This window comes from Eretmochelys imbricata, chromosome 9, assembly GCF_965152235.1.
Source record: "Eretmochelys imbricata isolate rEreImb1 chromosome 9, rEreImb1.hap1, whole genome shotgun sequence".
Lineage (NCBI taxonomy): Eukaryota > Metazoa > Chordata > Testudines > Cheloniidae > Eretmochelys > Eretmochelys imbricata.
This window is the reverse complement of record NC_135580.1, coordinates 58,125,904-58,148,783: the sequence shown is the minus strand read 5'-3', so window position 1 is coordinate 58,148,783 and position 22,880 is coordinate 58,125,904. Positions and strand designations below refer to the sequence as shown.

Below are 22,880 nucleotides of genomic sequence, written 5' to 3'. Positions count from 1 at the left end.
GAATTGTCAATTAATTAGGCCTATTTCAAACTGGGGGTGGGGAAGAATTCCAAAGCTGAAGGGCCCTCTTTGAGAACACCCTGCCAGCTGCTCCCTTTTTCTGGTAGGAGCAGCTGTACTAATAAATCATCCTTCTCCTGTGAAACTTGGTGTGATCATCTGATCACTGGTGCTGCCTGGACGTGGAAGAGGCCTGCCTGCTTGGCTAAGCAAATGACTCAATTTAGCTTCCTTTTATGAACTTATCCCCTGGCCACTGATTTAAATGCCAGCAGAACTGGGCTTGGTGAGGGGGACTTAGTGCCCTGTCCCACTGGGGTCATAGGAGACCCTCTGCTGTGTCTAATGGGGGACGTGCTCAGGAAGCGGGGCTTGCTTTGCAGCAGAGCTCCGATTGAGGATTTGGGGCTTGCTTTCAATGGAAGTTACGTGCCTAAATGCCTTCCAAGGATCTGGATCTCTATGTTTGGCCCAATAAATCCCATAGATTTCAACAGGAGTTGAGGGTGCTCAGCAGCTTTGTGCCTCTGTTTAGAAGTTGCTGAGGACTCCTATGAGTGGCTTTAGGAGAGATTACCCCCTCCCCCCCCCCCCAGAGGAAAGGATTTTACAATGGATTTGTTTTCTTGTTTTTTTAAAAAAAAGTCTTGGATTCTCTCTGAACTGTACCTGAGGCCTCCCAGAATTTGCTGCCCTATCAATGTTCTATAACTCCTCTGGGCACACAGGCCCAGTGATCCCTGCCACTCACATTGCATGTTGAGTAGAGTCTAGGCTATATTTCAGCCTTTTGTGTTCAGTCCTAGCCCTGTAGTGATGCTCTATGGTGCAGCCCATAAACCTAACTCCTTCTATCTCCGTTACCTTTTGTGGAATGCTTCTCAAGCTCTTGATCCATGAAGATCATCATCATCTTCTGATTTACACTTAATACCTCCTCCTGGTCATGCTGGATACCTAGATCTTTGCAGTGCTTTGCCATCTGGGTAGGAGTGGGAAAATGTAAGGCTCCAAGAGGGTGGCAGGAGCTTCACGCCTGAAGTGTCCATATCCTTGGTGACCTCCAGGAAAAGCTGCCGCTCTTTCATAGACATTAGCTGATAGGTCCATCAATGGCTATTAATCAAGCTGATCAGGGACGCAACACCATGCTCTGGGGTGGTGTCCTTAAGCCTCTCTTACTGCTCAAAGCTGGGAGTGGACAACAGGGGATGGATCACCTGATAAATTGCCCTGTTCTGTTCATTCCCTCTGAAGCAGCTGGCATTTGCCATTGTCAGAAGACAGGACACTGGGCTGGATGGACCATTGTTCTGAACCAGTATGGCCATTCTTACGATCTGGGGCTCAGTCTTCAGTGCTATTGATCCAGCCTTTTGCCATTGCTGAGCTCACAAAGTACACTTTAAACATTCAGGGCCCGATTTTCAGAAGTGCAGAACCTGCCCACTTCAGTGTACAGGCGCCAACTTTCCTTGGTGCTGGTGGGTGCTTGTGCCCCCGCCACTCCCAGCCCCGCCCCGACTCCGCCCCCTCCCTGCCCCTATTGGACCCCTCCCCAAATCCCCACCCCGGCCCCACCTCTTCCCCAAGCTCGCCGCTTTCCTCCTCCAACCCCCTCTCTCCCAGTACTTGCCACGCGACACAGCTGTTTCGCAGCGTAAGCGCTGGGAGGGAGGGTGGAGAAGCAGGACGCAGCAGCATGCTCAGGGGAGAAGGCAGAGGCGGGGGGAGCGGGTCGGGGAGCTGCCGGTGGGTGCAATTGGTACCCACCAATTTTTCCCTGTGAATGCTCCAGCCCCAGAGCACCCATGGAGTTGGCACCTATGCTCCAGTGGAAGTCAATGGGAGTTGTGGATTCTCAGCGCCTCTGCCAGGCCATTCATTCATGACCATCTGTAAGCAACATGTTTCCAGACTGTTTTCTGAAGATCAGGTATTTGGAGATTAGATGGAACTAAGCTATGTTTTAGTCAGAAAACTGACACAGAGACTGTGGCTGTGCTGGAATGAAGAGGAAGGGTTTTCACAAGTCATGTAACCCTTAGGAGCAGCAGACACAGACCCCTATGACCACTTTGCACCTGACCTCCAAGAAGGGTCATGGGTCAGGACCTTCTGCTGTACTAAGTAATGAGATAGGACAAGGACCCTTTTCAGAGCTGAATGGCAGGGATATTCTCTCTCCTTTTCCAGAGACAGGAAATCTGACATCTGGCCTTCCCCGGCTGCTCTAAAGATTTCACCATCCTTTTTTGCTGTCACGGAATGAAATAGTTGAGTCTTTACAACTGCTCTCAGCAGTTGCAAAAGATACTGACACCTTCCCCCTCTGCCAAGACAAACATTCACAGAAGGCACTTGTTTGCACTGTGTGAGGACAGAACCCAACTTTAAAGCATCTGATGCCCTAATCAAGGCTTTCTTTTCCATGTGTAAAAGTCTCTTCCACCTGAGATTTTTACCGACTGCATTAATTCCACTACCATTCCCCCATTTTATAAATAGGCTTGGAAAGATTTTATTTTTTTCTCAGTAAATGTCACTAAGTGTCAATTTCACCATACACACACAAACAGACAAAAATATTTCCATTGATAATCAAAATTTACAGCTGTGTGAAGTAAGAAAAATGCTGCTTGAGAACTTATTAGAGTTTGATTTAAGGATATTGAGTTTGTATATTTTGACATGAGGTGTTGCCAATTTGGGTTTTAATGGTTACAAGGCTTTAACTTATGGAATCTCAGTGTCTCTTGTCATTGTTATTGCCTGACCCTTCCCCATAGTTCTTGTAATGGTGAGTTTTTAGATCTATAAAAATAATTAAAAATAAACATCAAATATAAGAAAATAAAAGTCACATTCTGCCTAGTTAAAAACTACTGATATATTCATACCGTATACATTTTAAGTGGGTGGTTTTTTTGCTGGGGGCAGGTTGTTTATATTGTGCAGTACCCCATGTGCCTCAGCAGGGGGCTCTGTAGAAAAACAATTCTCCATAGAGAGTACACAACATGAGTATGTCCCTCTGGGTAGCGGGAATTAATAGCTACAGTTTGAAGGACTTTTATCCTTTTTGAGTTTGCTGGGCTCTGCTCTTCTAGTGCCGGTTATTGGAAAGCAGTGCAGTTATCCCTCAGCTGCAGAGTGAGATGCTTCAGAGCAGAGCCCTGAAAAGAGAGAGGAGAGTTGTATATATTCCTGGCTAGTGGAAAGAGTCTCTTATTCCAAATGCAGCAATTTACCTCCTCTAAGCCCCACAGCTACCTGTAGAGAAATTACTAGAACTGGGATTTCCTTCTCACAGAAAATTTTGCATGTCTGAAAAAGAAAAATTCATCCTGAACGGGAACAAAAACCTTGAACTAGAAAATTTTCTGTGGGAAGCAGGAGGGGAGGTAGGAAGTTGTTTGTCCAGGAAGCCTGCCCACCCACCTGATGGGCAACTTGGGGAACCCACCAGCTGGGAAAGCCAGCTGCCCAGATATTCCAAAGAGCCTGCAGAACCCACTGCCCACGTTGGCTGGGGAGCCAGCAAGCCTGCCCGCATGCTTTCCATTGCCAGGTCTGATGGACTAGACACACTCCTGTGAATGTGTCAATTCCATTGAATTATTATTTTCTGATGATAAAATGTCAGAAATATCTTCCACCAACTCAAGAAATTTCATGGTTCAGGAATACAGCTAGTGCTCTGCCCAGCCATTATAAAAATCACACTCCTTTCAGAAGGAGAAATGGCCCCCTTCCTTTATATAATGTCATCGCCACAGCGGCCTCCAAGTCAAATGATAGTCTCCAGGCAAAGTGAGAGGGCACCTTTTGTTCCCATGTTCCTCCAGCAATGCACCCCAAGGGTGATCATCGCTGGAACTCAGCAGCACCAGGCCAGGCTCATTCTATCCTTGGGTGGGTGCCAGCAGATAAACAGATGTAGAAACAAGCAACCTAACATACACCAGATCTGGCTACAAACAACCCATTAGCCTTCAAGTACTGGACAAGAAGGACATGCCTATGGGCTACTGCTCACAGCAGAAGACTGGAGTCAGGACAGTTGTATGTCTTGCTCTGTATGTCAGGACAGTTGTATGTCAGGACAGGAATGTCTTGCTCTGGCCCTCACTTGCTGTGGGGAAAAATTCTTTTCCCCACAGCAAGTGAGGGCCAGAGCAAGACATTCTCTCTTGCTGCCCACCTAGAAAGTGGGTTTCCTGATATCTACTGTGACAAAGTTCCTGCTCTACCTTGGTGGGTCTTGCGCATGTTGGTGGATATGCTCGCCTTGGAGCTTCACAGCAGCCCTCAGTTTGGCCATTTTCATGAGCCCACAGTCCAGGGCAACTCCTCCCGCGTCTGACCAGGAGTTGGGAGGTTTGGGGGGAACCCGGGCCTACCCTCTACTCCGGGTTCCAGCCCAGGGCCCAGTGGAATGCAGCTGTTTAGAGTGTCTCCTGGAACAGCTGTGCGACAGCTACAACTCCCTGGGCTACTTCCCCATGGCCTCCTCCCAACACCTTCTTTATCCTCACCATAGGACCTTCCTTCTGGTATCCGATGATGCTTGTACTCCTCAGTCCTCCAACAGTCCATGTTCTCACTCTCAGCTCCTAGTGCCTCTTGCTCCCAGCTCCTCACACGCACACCACAAATTGAAGTGAGCTCCTTTTTAAAACCCAGGCGCCCTGATTAGCCTGCCTTAATTGATTCTAGCAGCTTCTTGCTTGGCTGCAGGTGTTCTTATCAGCCTGTCTTAATTGTCTCCAGAAGGTTCCTGATTGTTCTGGAACCTTCCCTGTTAACTTACCCAGGGAAAAGGGACCTACTTAGCCTGGGGCTAATATATCTGCCTTTTATTACTCTCCTATAGCCATGTGGCCCGACCCTGTCACACTACCTAAGAGCTCGGGCTGAGGTGGGGCTTCAAGATTACTGCAAACTAATTTTTAGAAAGTGCTTCTTCCTACTGTATGAAGCCCTGAAAGGTGGGGATCTGTGCTTGTTCATTAGGGGTTTGTCTAGATGAACAGTGAGGTGCAAATCTGCCACACACTAACTGTCTGTGTGGATCCCACTACTGCACACTAAAAGGTCCCCTCGTGTACTCTGTCCTACTCCTATCTCTAAGCGGGGTAGATCGAAGTGTGGAAGGGAACTCCTAATGCACAGCAGCAGGGGCACAGGCACAGTCAGTGCGTGGCAGGCTGATGCGGGGTAGATTTATAACCCAGCTTGCTGCACTGTCTATATTTACAAGCCCTTATAAGCAGTAGCACGGTCAAGGATAAACTAGGGTAAACTGAGTTTACGTCTCATTTGGGGAGTATGCAGGTTAGTTTACCCACTTTAAAATAAAATAACACCACACCACAGCCTTATATTAAAAATCCGGATGGGGGCCAGGCTAGAAGAGCATGACTGGAGGGCTACTACAAGGGAGACAGAATCCGCAAGGGAGGGAAACCTGACTGATTACAAGTCTCTTCCCTCTCAGACTGTTCAAACTCATTGGGCCATTTCCTCAGCAGGTGGTGAGTTAATGGAGCTACACTGATTTACAGCACTTGAGGATCTGGGCCTTTGAATTTGTTTTTAACACCAATTTAAATTCAATGACATTTTAGATAAAGGAGGCCTTGAACTTGCATTTGTATCAATAAAATAAATGCACACCCCTCCAATGAGGCACTCTTAATACTAACCATGAAAGCTCCCAGTAAAACCAAGACATAACGGAGAGTAAAAAAAATAGGGATGCTCCCACAGCAGTTGCCATGCAAGCGTAAAGAATTCTAGCACATGTGGACAATCATGAAATTAGTGGCAGGTTACCAGAAGCTGCATTTCAGCATCCCACTCCAATAGTATAGCTTAGTGATTAGTTTACTCATGACTAATGGAGTAGCATAGTAGGCGTATAGCAGAGATAACCAGGTCAGGATTCAACAAGGTAGGAAGCTAGTCCCATTGACTGAAGCATTCATGGCTCTTACCAAATGCCAGCTAGTGAAAAAACTCCATCTGCTGACTCAAACCAAACTGAAAATACAGGAAGTAGGCAGTTCACAATTAGATCATTCGCACCACATAGTACCCACAAAGCTGTCTCTTGATTTATAATTAAAGCTATGTTTTAGTCACGGGAATTTTTAGTAAAAGTCATGGACAGGTCACAGGCAGTAAACAAAATTCCCGGCCCACGATGTATTCATGACTTGTACTATATACCCCTAACTAAAACTTGGGCCGAGGGTGTTCTGGGGGTGCCACAGGGTGGCCCGGGACCCCCGCTGGTGCTGGCAAGAAGGGGGGGGGGGAAGGCATGGCGCACGGCCTGGGACTCCTGCTGGTGCTTGTGGGGGTTGGTGGGGCTGGCAGGCTCCTACCAGGCGCTGCGTGTTCCTACAGCTCCTAGCGGGAGGGAAGGCCAGAGGGGCTCCCCGTGCTGCCCCCACCATGAGCTACAGGGACATGCCAGCCACTTCCGGGGAGCCCCCACACCCCACAGTAAGCGCCACCCTGCACCCCAACTCCCTGCCCACACCCAAACTGCCTCAGCAGTGGCTGGTGCTGCAGGCCCAAGGGCTGCCTGATCTGGCAGCCCCGGAGCCAGCTGCACCAGAAGTCTTGGAGATCACAGAAAGTCACGGAATCTGTGACCTCTGTGACAGACACGCAGCCTTATTTATAATTCCTCCATTAGAGACATGCAGGCACAAACTCATTCTCTTTTTTGGAGGCTCTTGGGCTCAAAGGACAGACTAAGCAAAGTCTTGAAAGCTTTTGGAGGATGCTTATTGTGATTCTCCCTCCCTGAAATGCCAAGGCACTCAGCATGTCAAAACCACGTCCATGAGGAATTATTTTCAACAAAGTAGCTGCTGTAAATTCCTGACAATTCCTAATCAAAGTTTTTTGCATGCAAGTGAATACAAACTAAATGCTAGATCATGGAGCAGGATATTAATAAAACATCTCCTACTTCATACCAGAGTGCTATGTATAGTTCTTCTGAAAAACAGACTTCATGCCTCACTAACCTTGTGTTTATCCAATCACAAGATGATTTGGCTCTTTTAAGCTTTCACAGGATTGTTTCTATTGATCTATACTATGATGGCAAATGGATCTCTCTGTTAAATCCTGTTTTTACAGGAGTTACTGTAGTAATTGTCTGACATTATAAGGACCACCCAATGCTTTTATCATGTCGTTTTGAAAAAGAAAAACATCAAATCTTAAACCCCATTAAAATTAGATTCTAAAGCTGTGCTAGAAAATCACCAAGACCAGACTTTTCTTTATAAAATAAACAATGCCATATCTAAACCTGAGTGGCTCAGCACTGTGGTTCCAGTCCCAACGTGCTCCCACCACTGTGAGGTATGTCTATGCTGGGGAAAGTTCTAAAACCAATTCACCTAAGCCAAAATTGAAACTGGTTAGAACCACAGTGCAGACTGTTGCAGGCAGTTTATTTATAGCACAGTAATGCCTATAATGCCTAGCAGCTCCAGTCATGGATTCCTATTTCACTAGGCGTTGTACAAATAGAAGAAGGTGGCCTGGGCCATTTTGATTAAACTGGCACAAGTAAAAAGTCAGGCTGTCTTCAACTGGGTCTATGCTGCAGTTCTAACAAGTTTTAAAGTCAACTATTTGAACTGAATTTAAAATAGATTAGAAATTTTCCTCAGCATAGATATGTCCTATATGGCTTCAGCCTATTGCCACTAGAGCATTGCTCAAATGCATTAGCCTCACTAATTACAGCAGTTGCTTTTAATTGTAAGAATATCTTTAACCTGTTTTTTTTTTAAACTGACTACAGTTTAATTAATGGGTTGCCCAAAGTGGCAAGATAAGTCATAGGCATGCTATAGAGCAGTGGTTCTCAAAGCCGGTCCGCCGCTTGTTCAGGGAAAGCCCCTGGCAGGCCAGGCCGGTTTGTTTACCTGCCGCGTCCGCAGGCTCGGCTGATCGCGGCTCCCACTGGCTGCGGTTCGCCGCTCCAGGCCAATGGGGGCTGCGGGAAGCAGCGCAGGCCAAGGGACATGCTGGCCGTCCTTCCTGCAGCCCCCATTGGCCTGGAGCAGCGAACCGCAGCCAGTGGGAGCCGCGATCAGCCGAGCCTGCGGACGCGGCAGGAACAAACCAGTCCAGCCCGCCAGGGGCTTTCCCTGAACAAGCGGCGGACCGGCTTAGAGAACCACTGCTATAGAGTGCATTGGAGCACCTTATGCGTCAGGAGGGCCCCAGCATTATGTGCAGTTTATGTTTTTTGAAATGTGAATACCACTTTTTCTGAGCAGCTAATGGTTTCAGTTTAAAAACCACAGATACAAGGAGTTTAAACAGAAAGCTTTTAAATATGCAGTTGGTCTCCACTCTGGGATACGCAAGAGCCCTTGATACAGGCTTCCCCCTCAGTAGTGGTAGATACTTATGTGGCTGGTGGCAGATGGTAAACCCTGCTTGAAAACCCACTAAGGAGGAAAACGCAAAGGATAATTTAATGTTGAAGTTGAAAATAACTGCAAACTACTGCAAACAAACCTTTGCAATGGAGCTCAGGACACAAGAAGAAGTTTTCATTATCTGTCACAGCTACTCTCCCCCCCACATACTCCTCTCTGTAAAACAATGTCACCCATCCAGTCCAGTTCAGCAGTGGGAAGCAGCTCAGTGACCAGTGTACAACTATAGTGAGAGACCCTGAAGGAAACAGGAAACAGAACACTCAAACTGCAGCACTCGCACTGTGTTTGGTGCAGCTTCCAACTCATTTCCACTCTCAAACTGCCCTCACTTTGGGTTTCTTTATTTGGTTTGAAATACAGGAGGCATAAACCTTAAGCCCCCGTTCATCTTGGCCGCATCTACCCCCACCCTAGCACATGTGCAAGAGTAGGCAATCAGTAATCCAGAAAGTTACTGGACATCAAGCCACTACCTGTCAACTGGAGCTACCAAAAGGATGCAAAATTGGCAATGTCAATGGCATAGCACCACCTCCCTCACCCTTCTCTGACCATGACTAGTGAGTTGCTTCATTTATTTGCTACAACAGAGAAGTCATGATCACTGTAGAAGTGCAGCTGTTACCCCATCCATGATCCTCTGGTTCCAGGCTCCCAGCAATATATATAAAGGGAAAAAGATTTGTGTTGAATAACAGGGGAGAAGGGAACCAAATAAATGTACTAGGTATCCCCCTCCTAGAGCTATGCTCTCTTCCCAAGAGCATGCTGCTGTATCACCCTGGTTAGGGTGGTGCTGGATTGCTCCTCTGTTCACTCAGAGAGCAGACTTTTCACACAGGCAGCACAAGGCTTTCCATCTAGTTGGAGACAGATATGAGCCCTTGGTTGTCTTGTGGAAGTGTTCTTGGAGCTGTCACATGAAGCGAGATGAGAGGAACAACTAGCATCTTCAGAGAAAGGCAAGACAGACCACACGTCAGCCACATGTCACTCTTGTCCAAGCCTATTGACTACTACTTTTTTTTTAAAAGGGTCTGGGGTTGCCTCTTCACTCCAGGGCAGCTAGTTCTTTCATGAGCTCTTCTTTCTCTCGCTGCAGTTCCTGCACCCGCTGTTTGTTCTGCTCCAGTCTGTCCTCCAGCCACTGTAGGAGGGGACCACTGATAGCAGACATTTGGCTGCAGAGATTCTTGGTGAACACTGGAAAATACACAAAACATGTCAGCACAGGAGGAAGAATCTCTCACCCGGCTGCAGAACTGCAAAACTTAAGCAGAAAGGTTTCACAACAGTACTTCATGAGACATCACTGATCCTCACAGACAAGGGTTAAACAACAGCTACCAGTCCGAGGGGGAGGAGGGGAGAATACTTATAAAAACTATGACAGGTTTCAGAGTAACAGCCGTGTTAGTCTGTATTCGCAAAAAGAAAAGGAGTCCTTGTGGCACCTTAGAGACTAACCAATTTATTTGAGCATGAGCTTTCGTGAGCTCATGCTCAAATAAATTGGTTAGTCTCTAAGGTGCCACAAGGACTCCTTTTCTTTTTATAAAAACTATTTAACCCTGAGTTTTCGATGCCCTTTGGGGACATACAATAAAAAATGACATACAAACAGGCCTAGTGTAGACTGATTATTTTTCATAGTTAAGGCTGAGTTTGTCACGGAGGTCATGGAAGCCACATATTCTGTGACTTCTGTAGTGGCCACCGGCCCTCCCACCCCCCCCCAACAACAGCAGGAGTTTTGGTGTGGAGCTCAGGGGTGGGATGCAGGAGGGGGTGAGGGCTCCGGGTGGCGCTTACTTCAGGGGTGCTCCCTGGAAGTGGCGACACCCCTTGGCTCCTAGAGGGGAAGGGGCTCTGCCTGTAGGAACCACCCCCGCAGCTCCCATTGGCCGTGGTTCCCGGCCAGTAGGAGCTGTGGAGCAGCGCTTGGGGAGGAGGCAGTGTGCAGAGCTGCCTGGCCACACCTCTGCCAGAGCTGAGGGATGTCGCTGCTTCTGGGGAGGCATGGAGCTGGGTACGGAGCCTGCCAGCCCCGTCAACCACCCTCCCAGCACCAGCAGGATCCTGCCCCCGCAGCATCCGCAGGGCCCCTCCCAGGCTGCCGCCTCCCTCCCCGACACATGCGGCTCCCCTGCCCAGGAACCCCTTCCCCCCCAGGCCAACCCCCTCCCCAAGATTTAGTCAGGAGTATATAGTACAAATCATGGACAGGTCACAGGCCATGAATTTTTGTTTACTGCCTGTGACCTGTCCATGACTTTTACTACAAATACCTGTGACTAAAACGTAGCCTTATTCAGTCAATAGGGGAAAGAGAATCTTATATAATGAAGACATATTTTACACTGAAAGTTAGACATGGCATTGGCCATTCTTCTGGTAGACCACCACTCCATCCTATGGAGATCAGAGTTAAATGCTATGGAACTAATGCGACTTACTTCCATTCAGTGATGTATGACCACACAGAAGCCTACGTTGGTGTAACTCACATGCAGAAGCATCAGGTTCCGCAGGAGAATGGATTGGCCCCCTTTACCTTGATTTCAATTCCGGACCAATACAGCTCTAAGATTACTCCTGAGGGAATTCTGCGCCAAAAAAATTAAAATTCTGCACCCAGTATTTGAAAATTCTGCAAGATTTGTCAATAAATAAATGTGGAGGCTCCCCACTGCCATCCTGGAGCACAGACCACTGGCTACACGGAGGTGGGAGATCTCCTTGCAGCCCCTTTCTCTTCCCCCCACCAAGGGGTATGGACTCAGTGGTGAGGCTGCACCCAACCCTGACATAGCGCAAGGTCCGGGCCTGACCCAGAAACATCCTGAGGTCCTGCCCCTCCACACCAGGTGTGGGTAGGCAGGCTCAGTCATGAAGGGGCTTAGTGTGGGGTGATCAGGTTCTGTGTGGGGTAATCTGGGTGCGGGCAACTCAGTGGGGGGACCGGATGTGGGGAGGATCTGGATGCAAACGGGTCAATGGGGGCCTCCGTGTACAAGAGCAATGGGACTCTGCAGGGAAGTCCAGGTGCAGGTGGTTGGGGCTCAGTGGAAGGTTGGGGGGGTAGAGGACGGGGCCTGGGGCTTGGCAGTGATTTACATCTCCACCAGCTGCTCCGGGCCCCCGAAACAATGTACCTGCCCTGTTGGAGAGGGGCTCGTGACCGCTCTTGCTGCTTCCCTTTGCTTCCCCTTTTTATGTTCCCTGTCAAAAAGTAATTTTTCTGGGGGGAAGCAAATATATCTGCAGGGAGCATGAATTCCCCCAGGAGTAATCTTTAAGATGCATCCATACTACAATACCCTGTGCTGCTGTAACACCAAATCAAATTCTATCATGGTTTAAAACCAAATGGATAAACTGAAGGAGGCCACCTAGTTCCTTCCATTTGTGATTTAGCCCACCTTAGAAGTCAGTTGCCCCCACCCTTCCAAACACCAGAAATGTTAATGAATAATTTGATTCACTGCTGAACTTCCCTAGCCCCCAATATAAGAATGGACAAGTTTGAATGTCAGCCAAGCTGTGGAGCAAGACATGAACTACTTGGCAAGATCAAAACATAGTGCTAAACTTGGGTGAAGTAATCTGTTCACAGGCTGGCTCAATGCCGAACATCTTCAAGTGGACACATGATTACAATCCATGGTGATACACATTGTCGTCTACTGACCTCTATAGACGGACCCAAAATGACCATTTTTCAAGACCACAAGATGACTCATAATTCATCTCTCAGTCCAGCATCCTTATTCCCAGAAGAGGAACCCTTACCTGAGCCATTGTGAATCTTGGTTACAGAGTCTAGATGGGTGAGGCTAAGAGAAAGAACAAAACATAGCTGGTGACAAGACAGCAATGAACTGAGTATTAGGGGTGAACCTGAATTACTGAAGACAGCCACCTACAAGAGTCTAAAACCACAGGCACTTTGGAACTACTCACCCTTATTTAATGGGAATTCCACTGCATTGATTACGCCACATCAAACCATGTATTACAATGAGTATCATGCATTCTCCATGCTGAACTCCACAGACAGAGGCTTATGTCAGGAGGGTGGTAATCCTACTAGCATTTGGTCTTATTTCTCACATACCTTCCCTTCTGATCAGCCATTTTCACTCCTATCACACTTTGATAACCATGATCATGAGAGGATCATGCAGTTGCCTTAGTATCAGCATCACTGTCATACTATGCAGGCTCCTTACCCTTTTCTATGCCAGTAGAAAAGCTGCTAGCTGTAGCCTCTCTATCTCTTGGAGTGGGGCCTGAGATACATTCCACTAAGCAAGGAGTTGCAATCTTATCAGGCTTACAGATGAAAGCTTTGGAAGAACTTTGAAACTAGTGCCCCTGCAGAGGCACCTCAGGGAGCAGGAGTCATTAGCCAGACATACAAACGCATATGGTAAAGAGCAGGACTATGACTGAGAGCTAGCTTCAAGGTCCCTCATGATACTAGGTATAGCTAACCCTTTATTTCTTTCTACACTTGTGCTCTGCTCAGGACAAAGGACTATGAGGGGCAAGTATATTAACCTTAAAAGCTACTGTCATCAACTAGACCCCCTGGTGCTGTGGGAGGGAAGTGACCCTGACTCCCCCTACCTGTGAATTCTCCTGTATGCATCTTGCTCCTCCTGGCACAAGATCTTGGGCAGCTCCACCGCCGATTCCAGGCACACTTTGCCAATGGTGTCATGGGGAACAACATGAATAGGAATTTCAATCCTCTCATACCTGCACAGTGATCATGTACAAGTTACTGCCCCTACCCTTGTGGTCTGCTGCTTTAGCCAGTCAGATATTCCATACAGCAGTAATGGCTTGCCCAACAGTGACATCACCATAACTTTGCTGCCGGGCAGGCTTGCTCATGCTGACTGACAGACGAGAAGCAGTTTGCAATAGTACTCATTCCCCACTTTAAGAATGGGGGATAAAAAAAAGAGTAGCTAGGAAGTCAGCACTGGCGACAGCCTCTGATAGGTGTATGAACACTAAGGCTCCTATGGCTTAGATTCCCCTTTAGAAATTTGTCCACTTTCAAGCAGGAAATGAGACCTCCTTTAGGCATCCATAATTACTGGGATTAACACAACATTTAGTTCTACGTTCAGATGATCAAACAGTAATAGTACTACTTATTTAAGTTAACCAAGGAAAGCTGACAATTAAAAGGAGACAGAAGAGACTGATCATTTCTCTCCTGAGAGACGAATGTTAAGAACGTTTTCAGACAGTGCTTACTCTGAGCTCTTCTGAGCCTGAATTGACTGGAAACAGGTGTAGAGTATCCGGCCTGTCTAAAAGAATCAGCAGAGGTAAACATCAGACTGTGGGCAATGAGAGCTCACCTGAAATCCAAACTTTCAAATAATACTTTCCCTGATAGTTCAAATGTACCACTTTTGGGTGAGGGAGAAGGAGAGAAAAATTCTTAATAAGCAAATACTGAGACACTCACTACAGCAATGGTTCTCAAACTTTTGTACTGGTGACCCCTTTCACATAGCAAGCCGCTGAGTGTGACCCCTCCTTATAAATTAAAAACACTTTTGTATATATTTAACACCATTATAAATGCTGGAGGCAAAGCGGGGTTTAGGGTGGAGGCTGACAGCTCACGACCCCCCTTGTAATAACCTCATGACTTTCTGAGGAGTCCCGACCCCTGGTTTGAGAATCCCTGCACTACAGACTATATTAACTATCATATGAAAACTCTTTAATCAGATGGTTCTGATTTAACCAAAAAAAAACCCTGGAAAACCTGGTTAAAGGCAACATTTCATTCCCAGTTCATCCCAACAGTTAGCCTCTCACAGGGGACAATGATGTTTGACAAAATACTCTGAACTAATTAGACACAACAGGCCTGAAAAACAGGACAAAAAAAGTCTATACTGACTGGAATGTGTTATTGTGATGCAGTAAGTTACCTTTTTTTGATGCACACACAAGCACACCATAACCATTCTGTCTGGTCCCAGTGCTCAAACACCAGCAGATCTATGAAACAATCTACAGGCTGCAGAATTCTACTGGGGAAATTTTCAAATACAACAACCCTGAAAACACAAACCTATTAACCTATCATTTCCCATCAAGTTTTCTTGCTACATTTGCCAATTATAAATTGGAGCTAACACAAGTTTGCTTCCTCCAGAGCATCTTCTCTAACCACATTCAACTGTAGCATTGAATATATTTATGACAAAACTAGCCTGGCGATTAATTCACATCTGTGCTGCATTTACATTGATTACATTCCAGCAGGCCCCTGACCCAGCTCCAGAGCGAACTCTTATTTCAGATACCATTCAGAGTTAAACATAAGACTTCAGCTCTGCATCAAAGCTGAAGCTTCAAACTGGCATATGAAGGGTTTCTCTCCATTTGCAAGTTGCCTACCTTTGTGTTCTTGTCCTCAATGAAACAGGAGAAGATGAGCCCCACAAAGCCCTGGTCCATCATCTGATACATGGCTTGAGTGCGAACATCTGCAGGTGTGAATGAAAACAAAATAAACAGGCTGCTGCTAAGCAGTGAAGGACTGTGCCAGTCACCTGAAGCACCAGGCAAAGATTTGCCACCTTTCCAGATACTGCTTTTTATTTTCATTCTAGTCAAATGGATTTTTGGGGGTTTTTTTTGGTTTAAAAGAATACCTCTCCAGGTCCAAAAAACAGCCAACTTTAAAGAAAAGGAGGACTTGTGGCACCTTAGAGACTAACCAATTTATCTGAGCATAAGCTTTCATGAGCTACAGCTCACTTCACCGGATGCATTCGGTGGAAAAATACAGTGGGGAGATTTATATACACAGAGAACATGAAACAATGGGTGTTACCATACACACTGTAATGAGAGTGATCAGGTAAGGTGAGCTATTACCAGCAGGATACCGGGGGTGGGGGGGACGGGGGACAGGGGACACCTTTTGTAGTGATAATCAAGGTGGGCCATTTCCAGAAATTGACAAGAACGTCTGAGGAACAGCGTGGGGGGGCGGGGAGGGAAATTTGGGAAGCAGATAGAATACCCCTGGTCGGGGTTCCAGGGGTGTGTCTGTGCAGATTTGTTCTTGTGCTTTTTCAGGGAGTTTCTTGAGCAAATGCTGTAGTTTCTTTTCGTAACCCTCAGTGGGATCAGAGGATAAAGGCTTGTAGAAAGTGGTGTTGGAGAGCTGCCTAGCAGCCTCTTGTTCATATTCCGACCTATTCATGATGATGACAGCACCTCCTTTGTCAGCCTTTTTGATTAGGATGTCAGAGTTGTTTCTGAGGCTGTGGATGGCATTGTGTTCTGCACTGCATCACTGAGTTCTCCAACACATCATCAAGGATCTACAACCTATCCTGAAGGACGACCCATCACTCTCACAGATCTTAGGAGACAGGCCAGTCCTTGCTTACAGACAGCCCCCCAACCTAAAGCAAATACTCACCAGCAACCACACACCACACAACAGAACCACTAACCCAGGAACCTATCCTTGCAACAAAGCCCGTTGCCAACTGTGTCCACATATCTATTCAGGGAACACCATCATAGGGCCTAATCCATCAGCCACACTATCAGAGGCTCGTTCACCTGCACATCTACCAATGTGATATATGCCATCATGTGCCAGCAATGCCCTTCTGCCATGTACATTGGCCAAACTGAACAGTCTCTACGTAAAAGAATAAATGGACACAAATCAGACGTCAAGAATTATAACATTCAAAAACCAGTCGGAAAACACTTCAATCTCCTTGGTCACTCGATTACAGACCTACAAGTGGCAATTCTTCAACAAAAAAAAACTTCAAAAGCAGACTCCAACGAGAGACTGCTGAATTGGAATTAATTTACAAACTGGATACAATTAAAAAAAGAAAAGGAGTACTGGTGGCACCTTAGAGACTAACAAATTTATTTAAGTATAAGCTTTCGTAAGCTACAGCTCACTTTATCAGATGCATCCGATGAAGTGAGCTGTAGTTCACAAAAGCTTATGCTCAAATAAATTTGTTAGTCTCTAAGGTGCCACAAGCACTCCTTTTCTTTTTGCGAATACAGACTAACACGGCCGCTACTCTGCAACCTGGATACAATTAACTTAGGCTTGAATAAAGACTGGGAGTGGATGGGTCATTACACAAATTAAAATTATTTCCCCAATTTTATTTCCCCCACCCCGCTGTTCCTCACACGTTCTTGTCAACTGCTGGAAATGGCCCACCTTGATTATCACTACAAAAGGTCACCCGCTCTCCTGTTGGTAATAGCTCACCTTACCTGAGTACTCTCGTTACAGTGTGTATGGTAACACCCATTGTTTCATGTTCTCTGTGTATATAAATCTCCCAACTGTATTTTCCACTGAATGCGTCCGATGAAGTGAGCTGTAGCTCACGAAAGCTTATGCTCAAATAAATTTATTACTCTCTAAGGTGCCACAAGTCCTCCTTTTCTTTTTGTGGATACAGACTAACACAGCTGCTACTCTAAAATCAACTTTAAAGGAATATTTAAAAGTTTCCAGTAACAATCTAACACAAAACAAGGCTAAAATCCTTTAAAATGCAACATGAAATAATGAAGTAAAAAGTCCTGGGGGAATTCTGCACCAAAAAATTAAAAACGCTGCAACATTAAAAATTAAAAGTTCTGCACAATTCTGCATATTTTGTCAAAATAACACAATATAATCACATCAGTTTTAATTATTTTGGGTCATTTATTTCAAAATACCTGTCAGCAAGTATGTCTATAACAATACAGATAACAAAAAAGATTCGGGAAATGGTTTTTGACAAATAGATTCCTTACTAGGCATATTAATACAGAATTCTGAGTAATAATTCATTTAAACTACAATACAGAACCATATTCCCGCACCCCTCAGAATCATAGAATATCAGAGTTGGAAGGGACCTCAGGAGGTCATCTAGTCCAACCCCCTGCTCAAAGCAGGACCAATCCCCAACTAAATCATCCCACTCAGGGCTTTGTCAAGCCTGATCTTAAAAACTTCAAAAGGAAGGAGATTCCACCACCTCCCTAGGTAACCCATTCCAGTGCTTCACCACTCTCCTAGTGAAAAAGTTTTTCCTAATATCCAACCTAAACCTCCCCCACTGCAACTTGAGACGATTACTCCTCATTCTGTCATCTGCTACCACTGAGAACAGTCTAGATCCATCCTCTTTGGAACCCCCTTTCAGGTAGTTGAAAGCAGCTATCAAATCCCCCCTCATTCTTCTCTTCCGCAGACTAAACAATCCCAGTTCCCTCAGCCTCTCCTCATAAGTCGTGTTCCAGTCCCCTAATCAGACACTTTCCAATTTTTTCACATCCTTCTTGTAGTGTGGGGCCCAAAACTGGACACAGTACTCCAGATGAGGCCTCACCAATGTCGAATAGAGCGGAACAATCACGTCCCTCGATCTGCTGGCAATGCTCCTACTTATACAGAAGCAATGCAAAGGCCTGTGGGAGTCAGGGGTAATGGAGGAGCTGAGGGAGAGGGAAGTAAATTGCTGGGAAGGAGCCTGGGTGTGAACTTGGAGGGTTGTTGGGTATGGGTGGCGAAAGTATGAAACATGGTTTTTTTGCGGGGGCAGGGAGGGATTGTTAGGGAGCTTACCCCATGCAGACTCTGGCTGACCACTAGCCTCTCCCATTGAGTCAGGCACATCTGCCCCTGTTCTCATGGGTTCCTGTACCCCTATGTATCCTTGCACCCTGTCCACGAGTCCCTCCACCCCCACTCAGACACCCACTCCCCCACATCCTCATGTGGCCCTGCACCCCCTCCCTCTTCCCCATGTCTCTGTGCCCCCTCCCAACAACTCCCCTGTCCCTATGTGTCTGTGCCTCCACTCAGCCACTCCCTGTCCCTATGTGTCCCTGCACCCCCCCATCCCCATGTGTCTCTGTGCCCCCACTAAGCCATCCCTGTCCCTATGTGGCTCTTCACCCCCTCCCCCATCACCATGTGGCTCTGCATCCCCTCTCCCCTTGTGCCTCCACTCCCATTCAGCCTCTGCCCCAGTCTGTCCTTCCCAACTAGCCCTTATGAGCCCCAGTCTTACCCCTCCAGCACCCCATGATGTTTGTCTCCCCCTGTTTCCTGACCTGGCCCGACAGGTGCTGCGAAGAAGGCAGCACCTTTCTCTTTCCAAGATGGACAGGAGCTGCTGCTGTGTTCTAACACCACAGAGCCTTCTGGTGGGCAAAAGACGGAACTGCAGCAACATTTTTGTGCAGAAAAAAGCTTCTGCTAAAAATTAAAAATATGTGTGGCTGATTAATTATGCACACGCGCAGCAGCACAGTATTCCCCCAGGAGTATAACATGTATACAGACAGATCAAAGCTGTGACCAGACACCCAAGCAGATTTCAACAACTCTTTTGAAGAAGTATTGTTCTATTGTTGTTATAGCATACACATCTATGTACGTAGAACCTTAGAGTTAGGAACACCAGAGTTACAAACTGACCAGTCAACTACACCCCTCATTTGGGACTGGAAGTAAGCAATCAGGCAGCAGTGAGACTCTCCCCTCCCCACCCAAATAAAAAAGCAAATACAGTACAGTATTGTGTTAAACGTAAACTACTAAAAAAAAGGGAAAGCAGCATATTTCTTCTGCATAGTACTGTTTCAAAGCTGTATTAAGTCAATGTTCAATTGTAAACTTTTGAAAGAACCGTAAACATTTGTTCAGAGTCATGAACATTTCAGAGTTACGAACAACCTTCATTCCCGAGGCGTTCATAACTCTGATGTTCTACTGTACAACTAGAAAAAATAAAGACATCCAAAGAGCTTTGAGTATCTCCTTCGGTTCCTTGTGTTTCTGATTGCAGATCTGATCTTCCTGTCTTGAAGAACACCTATAAACAGACTTTGCCTACCTTAGGAATCCAGAGGACTTCCCATTTTAGATAATTTGAAGGTAGGGGAAAATGTGGGATTAAAAACTTCAACAGTATCACTTTAACAAAAAAAACTGGACAAAGTGGTATTGTTCACAATGAAACATATATCCATATGAAGCTCTGGGCTGAGACACTCCTTACCCACATGAGACGGCCAGACAGTTATGTGTGGATGAGAATGATACCAGCCCACAACCCTCATGGAACGTCCTGTAATCTCAGCCAATCTGTGTGTCAGTCAAGGTACTTTCAAAACAGTGAGAGAGCAGAAGAGACTATATGTCCCTTGTGCAAGTTAAATAATAACACGGGGCAGAATCCAAACATGGTCCTCAAGGGATTATTTGATTTTAGTATATTAAAGGGAAGAATGACAGGTGATGGTGTGTGCTGGAACAGTCTTCCTCGTAGTCACCAATGGACAACCTCATCCTCACAGATGTAACACTTCCTTGAACAGAAGCAATGTGCATTTGTACATAGAAATAAATGACAACAAATGCTAATAAGCTACCCAAAGAATTGGACTCTTGCCATTACAAAGATTACATGTAAAAAGGGCTTTTCTACTGGGGGAGTTTTCAAATATATCAAACCTGAAAACACAAGCCTAATAGGCTTTTCCATGAAGTTTTCTTGCTGCATTTGCCAATTCTAAAAGTGAAAGGTGAACTTTCTTCAAAATACAAAGGCAATCTTAAACTAAAACTTCAGGGATTAATTAGAATGCTTTGGGTGTTAGTCTAAACATTAAGAACATAAGAACACCCCCTCAATAGATACTGGGCTGGATGGATCTTTGGTCTGACCCAGTATCCTGTCTGCCGATAGTGGCCAATGCCAGGTGCCCCAGAGGGAGTGAACCAAACAGGTAAAGACCAAGTGATCTCTCTCCTGCCATCCATCTCCACCCTCTGACAAACAGAGGCTAGGGACACCATTCCTTACCCATCCTGGCTAACAGCCATTAATGGACTTAACCTCCATGAATTTATCTAGTTCTCCTCTCTATTTGGCACTGGTGAGGCCTCATCTGGAGCATTGTGTCCAGTTTTGGGCCCCCCACTACAGAAAGGATGTGGACAAATTGGAGAGAGTCCAGCGGAGGGCAACAAAAATGATTAGGGTGCTGGGACACATGATTTATGAGGAGAGGCTGAGGGATCTGGGCTTATTTAGTCTGTAGAAGAGAAGAGTGAGGGGGCATTTGATAGCAGCCTTCAACTACCTGAAGGGGGGTTCCAAAGAGGATGGAGCTAGGCTGTTCTCAGTGGTGGCAGATGACAGAACAAGTTGCAGTGGTGAGGTCTAGGTTGGCTATTAGGAAAAACTATTTCATTAGGAAGGTGGTGAAGCACTGAAATGGGTTACCTAGAGAGGTGGTGGAATTTCCATCCTTAAAGGTTTTTAAGGCCCTGCTTGACAAAGCCCTGGCTGGGATGATTTAGTTGGGACTGGTCCTGCTTTGAGCAGGGGGTTGGACCAGATGACCTCCTGAGGTCTCTTCCAACCCTTATCTCCTATGATTCTATGATCTTCTCTACCCATATTAAAAACTGTAGCATTGAATATATTTGTGACAAAACCAAGTGATCAAGAACAACGGGTAATTACAATATGGTTCCATCACATCGTTCAAAAAGTGTTGAAAGAGACTGCAGCAGTGGAGAGCTGTAGGACAGCCTCTCAGGCAGAGTGTATGTGAAAAGGTGGTAGGCATCTTTATATTAACTACAGTAAATCAAGGGTGGTACTAAAACCAAACAGGTTTGAGGTCTAGAAACCTTGTTGACAAGCTTCCTACTGAACATGACCCTTTCTGGCTACAGTCTCTGTAAAAGGATATCTCTGCTTCAGTAGAAGCAGCTGAAAGCTGCTCCGGAGAAATCTCGACTCGATCCTTCCTCTTATCTGAACGTCGCAGGATGATCACAGAATGAATATGAACAATTCTGCTGGTGTCAACCTAATAATAAATGAGGGAGGAAGCGTCACTCATCTCTCTCAGTGAATCAACTTCTCAAAGAAGGTGCTGCAATCATGTCTTTATTAAAAAAGCATGCTTTCAATCTTAGATCTCTTAAAACATACGGATAGGTTTTTCAATGGGTTACTTATTCTAGGTTTTCACTTCTGAAACCATGAATTTAAAATTCTTGAAGCTATGAGTTTAGGGTATCTGTCACACCAGTCTCACAGCTGAATTGGCACAAGTGGCTAACTACTGAAAAGATAGCCAAGACAAGAGTAGCCACATGTAGGCTCCGGAGCAAGAGTGAGGCACATATTACCAGAGCTGTGCAAGAAATGCTTACGCAGAACATATCTATGCTATGCCAACTTTGGTCATTGCTATTATTTCTTCAATTCCCTGAGGATCAGGTTCACCCATGAAGACAGAATTTAGCAAGTTTACTTTTGTGTAAAGATGTAACTTAATTACATGCTTTTTTGCATATTTCACTTTTAGGGTCAATCAGGGCATGAAAAGCCTATCCAATACCCACTTGCTCAAAAACTAAACCTACTTATCAAGTCAAAACACACAGGTGCCCCAAACCATGCTCTTTTCTGCAGGCCAGACACTCACTTGCTGCTTTGACTTGGAACATACAGAAATGGTCTCTTATTGGCTAGACTCTGCACATCCCCCATCCCCCAATTAATGCTGATGCTCTCAAGCAAACACTAATCAATGCTGCACCCAGAAAATACACACCTTATCAGATGGGTCATCCCCCCCCAACAAGTCCGTGTTGTCCCCCAACCAATAAATTACAGCCCACCCCCTCAATAGATAAAGAGCCAATGTTTACCTGAGGTATATATCCCCACTCCCCTTCTCCCTAAATCTCAGAGTCCTACGCTAGGGCAGCATGACCTCCTTACACATACACAGATCCTTTTCTTGGGGTGGCACGGTACTACTAACAAGCACCCCATTCACACACAGAGCTTTCTACTGGAGAGGGGGGTGTGGTTGGGCCACCACCCGAGCAGGGCGCATTAGTTCTAATGGCAGTGGCTGCCCTTCTCCCGAGCAAAGGCAGAGACACTGGAACTGTCCCCGCGGGTGGGGGTCGCACCCAGCCCCTAATCTATACTGGAGGGAAGGCTGGCATCCCCGGGGTGGGGGATACGCCCAGCCCCTCGCCTATGAGGAGCAGAGGCGGCCAGGCACCCGGGGGGAGGGGCACCCCTGCATACCCAGCGCCCCGGCTCTGGAAGCCCGCCTGCCCGCGGCCCAGCCGGTACCTCCCCGATGCACAGCCCCATGACCTCCTCCTTCTCGGTGCTCAGCGCGTGGTTGAGGCAGACCAGGAAGGCGTCCGCCTCCAGGTGCACAGCCTGCACCGCCATCTTGGCAGCGCCACTCCCCACCCACCCACGCCGGAAGCGCGGGACACGCCGCACGCAAGGGCTGACGCTTCGC

At 46.5% G+C, this 22,880-nt stretch overlaps 1 protein-coding gene across 4 annotated transcripts; it reads right to left on the bottom strand.

Annotated features, from left to right (window-relative positions):
* Positions 1 to 8,500: 8,500 nt before the first annotated feature.
* Positions 8,501 to 22,846, bottom strand: BRCC3 (BRCA1/BRCA2-containing complex subunit 3). 4 transcript variants are annotated; one of them, XM_077825939.1, is made up of 8 exons: positions 22,655 to 22,846; positions 21,294 to 21,413; positions 19,589 to 19,676; positions 14,925 to 15,013; positions 13,761 to 13,816; positions 13,119 to 13,250; positions 12,279 to 12,322; positions 8,501 to 9,689 (listed from the first exon to the last, which is right to left on the bottom strand). In XM_077825939.1, exons 1-8 carry the CDS (start codon positions 22,805 to 22,807, stop codon positions 9,538 to 9,540), a joined length of 834 nt encoding a protein of 277 aa, XP_077682065.1. In that variant the 5' UTR covers positions 22,808 to 22,846; the 3' UTR covers positions 8,501 to 9,537. The 4 variants fall into 4 exon arrangements, 3 of the variants coding, with proteins under 3 accessions (XP_077682065.1, XP_077682066.1, XP_077682067.1); XM_077825940.1 differs by having other exon boundaries at positions 22,703 to 22,846; XR_013347067.1 differs by having other exon boundaries at positions 9,567 to 9,689; positions 10,943 to 12,322.
* Positions 22,847 to 22,880: the final 34 nt, after the last annotated feature.